This window comes from Olea europaea, chromosome 1, assembly GCF_002742605.1.
Source record: "Olea europaea var. sylvestris chromosome 1, O_europaea_v1, whole genome shotgun sequence".
Classification (NCBI taxonomy): domain Eukaryota; kingdom Viridiplantae; phylum Streptophyta; class Magnoliopsida; order Lamiales; family Oleaceae; genus Olea; species Olea europaea.
The window spans coordinates 2,340,858-2,345,332 of NC_036237.1; the positions used below are offsets into that span (position 1 = coordinate 2,340,858).

Sequence of the window (4,475 nt, forward strand, 5' to 3'; positions counted from 1 at the left end):
GTGCACATTTGGTTTTGATTTTTCTTTTCAAAAAATCAATTTTTTGACATTACTTTTTCAAGTCAGTCGTTATTTTTGACTTTTTCTCTCACAGATGAAACTCACTTTCTCTCTAATGATTAAAAAATCAATTTTTATAATCACTATTGAACAAGCCCTAACACTACGTGACTCCCCAAATAACTAAAAAAGTCCATTTGATGACACAACATGTCTGATTGAAAATTGTCCGAGGAAAAATAGCTATCTTTAATTCAATAAGATATTATATGCGCATTGCATGATATTTTAAATATCAAATTAGAATTTTTTATCATATAAATATATCACATGCACTATTCAAATATTAGAATATGGGTGCCATACATAAAATGTTGGAACTTTAATTAAATTTACCCTTTTTAAACATTTAGCTTTTGTTTGATCCCCATTTTTTTATCAAAATATATTTTTTAATAGTGACTTGACAATATTTCAACCACAATTTTTCAATAAAATATAATATTACATGCAAATCAAAAGTTTTTTTTATTATTTTTAACTATACATTCTCTATCATAACACCATTTCAAAATGTATTTTTTGAGAAAAATGGGGATCAAACAACCCCTTAATTTCTCGCTTTTTATTATTAGCAAAGTTCATATAATCTTATACAAAATTTTTTGTCAAAGTGAATGTAAAAAGATAATTTTGACTTTAAACTTTATTGTACAACACTATTTATATATGTTTGTTAAGAAGCACTCTTGCTGACAAGGTACTTTTATACATGGAGAGCCAACATGATACATAACAATATTAGTAGGGGTTATCATATGACATAAATCATAAACAGGGGTGCGCATTGCTTGATATTTTAAACATCAAAATAGATTTTTTCCTTTTGTCATATAGAGATATCACACGCACTATTCAAAGATTGGAATACGGTGCCAAAAATGAAATGTTGGAACCTTAGAAGAATTTACCCTTTTTAGACATTTAATCTCTCGCCTTTTATTATTAGCAGAGTTCACATAGTTCTACACAAAAAATTTGTCGAACCGAATGGGAAAATTTTTTTTTGACCTTAAACTTTATTGTATGACACGGTTTAAATATGTTTGTTAAGAAGCACTCTTGTTGACGAGGTGTTTTTATACATGGAGAGTCAACATGACACACAACAATATTGGTAGGGTTATCATATGACATAAATTATAAACACGGGGGCATCTTTGCAATTATGAGATAGTTTTTGTTTCTTTTTCTTCACTTCAACTCCAGCACATTTTAGATATAAAACACCGCCGCAGGATAAACCCAAAATTTGATCAACAAAAACTCACTGATTCTCCGATCGAATGGCGACATCGGCGATAGAGACTCGGCAGGCGAAAGACGCGAATCACCACCACCAACAAAGCGGCGCCGGCGTTGGTGGGGAAGGGCTTCGGCAATACTATCAGCAACGGATACAGGATCTTGAGCTCCAAGCCTGCCAAAAAACTCACGATCTCCAGCGCCTCGAAGCCCATCGCAATAACCTCAGTGGCCAAGGTCTCTCCAAGAATTTTCCAATTATATGTTATATCATATATGAGGGTATATTCATCGCGTACACAGTTGCCGTTGAATGCGTAATGTTATTTATAGACTGTCTTAAAACCATAAAAATGGTAGAGGCATTTATTTTAGCTACCGACTAGGGCCTTTTTTATTTTGTTAGCCTTAAGAGAGGTCATGTTATGGTTGGAGCCCAATTTTTGTAAAACTCAACCAATAACAAGCAACAGCAGACACAAGAGGCAGAATATAAATTGTAATAACCCAAATTGAATAACATGAAGTGAAATTACTAACAATAACAACTGATCTTCATCTCATAAATGGACAATACTATTACAATGCAAAGGTTACAAGTATAATATAGAGCAGCAGAGAAAGAGATAGACTAGTGGAGGAAGAAGAAACAGAGAAATTCAGAGAAGAGGAAGCAGGAGAAACAGAGGAGAAAACAAGAGAAGAAGAAGATTACCAAAAAGGGAGAAACACAAAAAGCACAGAGGAAGAGAAGAAGAAGAGCCGGAGGCACCGAGAAGAGGCAGAGAAGAGGATAGACGGCAGTAGCCAATTTCAATTCATCAATTCGACAACCCTCATTGTCTTCAAACCCAAGCTATATGTAGAACAAAAACAAAATTCAGAGAAGAGGAAGCAGGAGAAACAGAGGAGAAAACAAGAGAAGAAGAAGATTACCAAAAAGGGAGAAACACAAAAAGCACAGAGGAAGAGAAGAAGAAGAACCGGAGGCACCGAGAAGAGGCAGAGAAGAGGATAGACGGCAGTAGCCAATTTCAATTCATGAATTCGACAACCCTCATTGTCTTCAAACCCAAGCTATAGGTAGAACAAAAACAACCTATAGGGCTTGGGCTAGCCCACTATACAAGCCCAACTAGATAAATAAAATAGATGGCCCAATCCATGACATGATACCATTTGTTATGGTTGGAGCCCAATTTTTGTAAAACTCAACCGATAACAAGCAACAGTAGACACAAGAGGCAGAATATAAATTATAATAACCCAAATTGAATAACATAAAGTGAAATTACTAACAATAACAACTGATCTTCATCTCATAAATGGACAATACTATTACAATGCAAAAGGTTACAATATAGACTAGCAGAGAAAGAGATAGACTAGTGGAGGAAGAAGAAATAGAGAAATTCAGAGAAGAGGAAGTAGTAGAAATAGAGGAGAAAACAGGAGAAGAAGAAGCTTACCACAAAGGGAGAAACACAAAAAGCACAGAGGAAGAAGAAGAAGAACCGGAGGCACCAAGAAGAGGCAGAGAAGAGGATAGACGGCAGTAGCCAATTTCAATTCATCAACTCGACGACCCTCATTGTCTTCAAAGCCAAGCTATATGTAGAACAAAAACAACCTATAAGGCTTGGGCTAGCCCACCATACAAGCCAACTAGATAAATAAAAATGATGGCCCAATCCATGACAGGTCAATATGAATTTATTTATATTTTCAGATTATTGATTCACTTAGTAGGGGTTTTTATGGTTGCACTCGATGTTGCTGCAATCATTTCAAATTTGAAACTGATGAAAATTGAGTTCTGCATTCTTGAATTTGGTTATGGCAAGCCAATTTTTTATTCCAAATTCATGATAGTTTGTGGAATTATAAAAGTATGTTTATCCTCTGTCCTATATTTCTCCATGTTTTCCTACTATTTCCATCCTTTGTGTTTTTTTATTGTTGGCACTTTTATTAGTTTCACTTGTTCTTTATGTTCATAATTCAGTAGAATGCTGTGTGTTGAGGTTTGACTATTAAAGTAAAACTTTAGAAAGGTAAATGGGTTAAGCTTGAGACAATCCAACCCGCCCCACAAAAAAGTGGAAAACAAATAATTTTAACGAATAGTAGAATTCCATGTCATTTGATCTGAATTACATATATGCACTTAACTCGGATGTACTTTATGACATCACATCATGGTCAGTGAGGTCGTTGAAGGAAGAGCTTGAGCTCCTTCAGGAGCCTGGATCATATGTTGGTGAAGTTGTCAAAGTTATGGGGAAATCAAAGGTCCTTGTCAAGGTTAGTAGCTGTTTCTGCTGTCAGCAAGCATTTGTGTTAGCTATTATGTTAAATACATATTGGTATTTGCATACATGCCACTCCTTCATATTAACTGATTTTTGCAATTGGTGACAAAATGGGAACACAATAGGGAAAAAGATCATTTCCACTTCATGAACCAGTTGATTACTCTGTCTTGCTTTTTGGTTTTTTATTAATCACAAGAAATTATTGCTGAACTATGTGATGAAAGTTGAAAAAAGTTATTCCAAAATATTGAACTAATTAATAAAATTTTCTTCTCGAATCTGCTTGTTAGCCTAAGCTGTTTAAAAAGAACTAGTAAAAATTAAAAAACTGTCAAGGAATATGAAGTAGGAGAGTGAAACAAATGCAACTATGACAAATAATTCTCCTCCATCCTTCACTCTCTCTCCATTTTTTATTTATTAATTTTTTTTTTGGAAGAGAGAGTGGTTTCCAAGTGGAAAAAATATCCGAGGTACTCTCACATTTACATGGTGCTAATTTCTTTTATGGGGGATTTGTTTAAAAAGCCTAGTCAACAATAATATTTGGTAAAATAGGCTATGTCAATACTTTTTGGTTAATTAGCCTTTAGTCTACTTCATAATGTGTTAAAAGTCTTAAAAACCCTTTATTTGAAATATCTAAAATATCCAATTTGAAACAAAAATTTACCAAATTCCTCAAACTTAAATGCCAATTTTTATTCTAACTTTTCGTATACAATTTAAACCAACAAGTAAAATGGCATACTGCCTTTTAACGATTGAATGTCATTTTAACTAATATCATGTTTGTATCACTTTATATTTCTTCGTATCCACATAAAAATTAATTAAAACAAGTTTTAACTATAT

The 4,475-nt window shown here is 33.7% G+C and overlaps 1 protein-coding gene and 1 long non-coding RNA gene across 2 annotated transcripts; one reads left to right on the forward strand and one right to left on the reverse strand.

Moving 5' to 3' along the window:
• Positions 1-714: 714 nt before the first annotated feature.
• On the forward strand, positions 715-4,454 carry LOC111366922 (26S proteasome regulatory subunit 8 homolog A-like). The gene is made up of 2 exons (XM_022987629.1): positions 715-1,542; positions 3,512-4,454. The coding sequence occupies exons 1-2, from the start codon at positions 1,347-1,349 to the stop codon at positions 3,721-3,723; spliced, it is 408 nt and encodes a 135-aa protein (XP_022843397.1). The 5' UTR covers positions 715-1,346; the 3' UTR covers positions 3,724-4,454.
• On the reverse strand, positions 1,842-3,512 carry LOC111366993. Its single transcript, XR_002697700.1, has 2 exons — positions 2,242-3,512; positions 1,842-2,161 (listed from the first exon to the last, which is right to left on the reverse strand). It is a non-coding gene; the product is annotated as an uncharacterized LOC111366993 (long non-coding RNA).
• Positions 4,455-4,475: the final 21 nt, after the last annotated feature.

Bases quoted from the DNA above. Each gene is read 5' to 3' on its own strand.
- LOC111366922 (XM_022987629.1), top strand. From the start codon at position 1,347: ATGGCGACATCGGCGATAGAGACTCGGCAGGCGAAAGACGCGAATCAC. The intron at 1,543-3,511 runs GTCTCTCCAAGA...CATCATGGTCAG, and splicing joins CAATAACCTCAGTGGCCAAG to TGAGGTCGTTGAAGGAAGAG.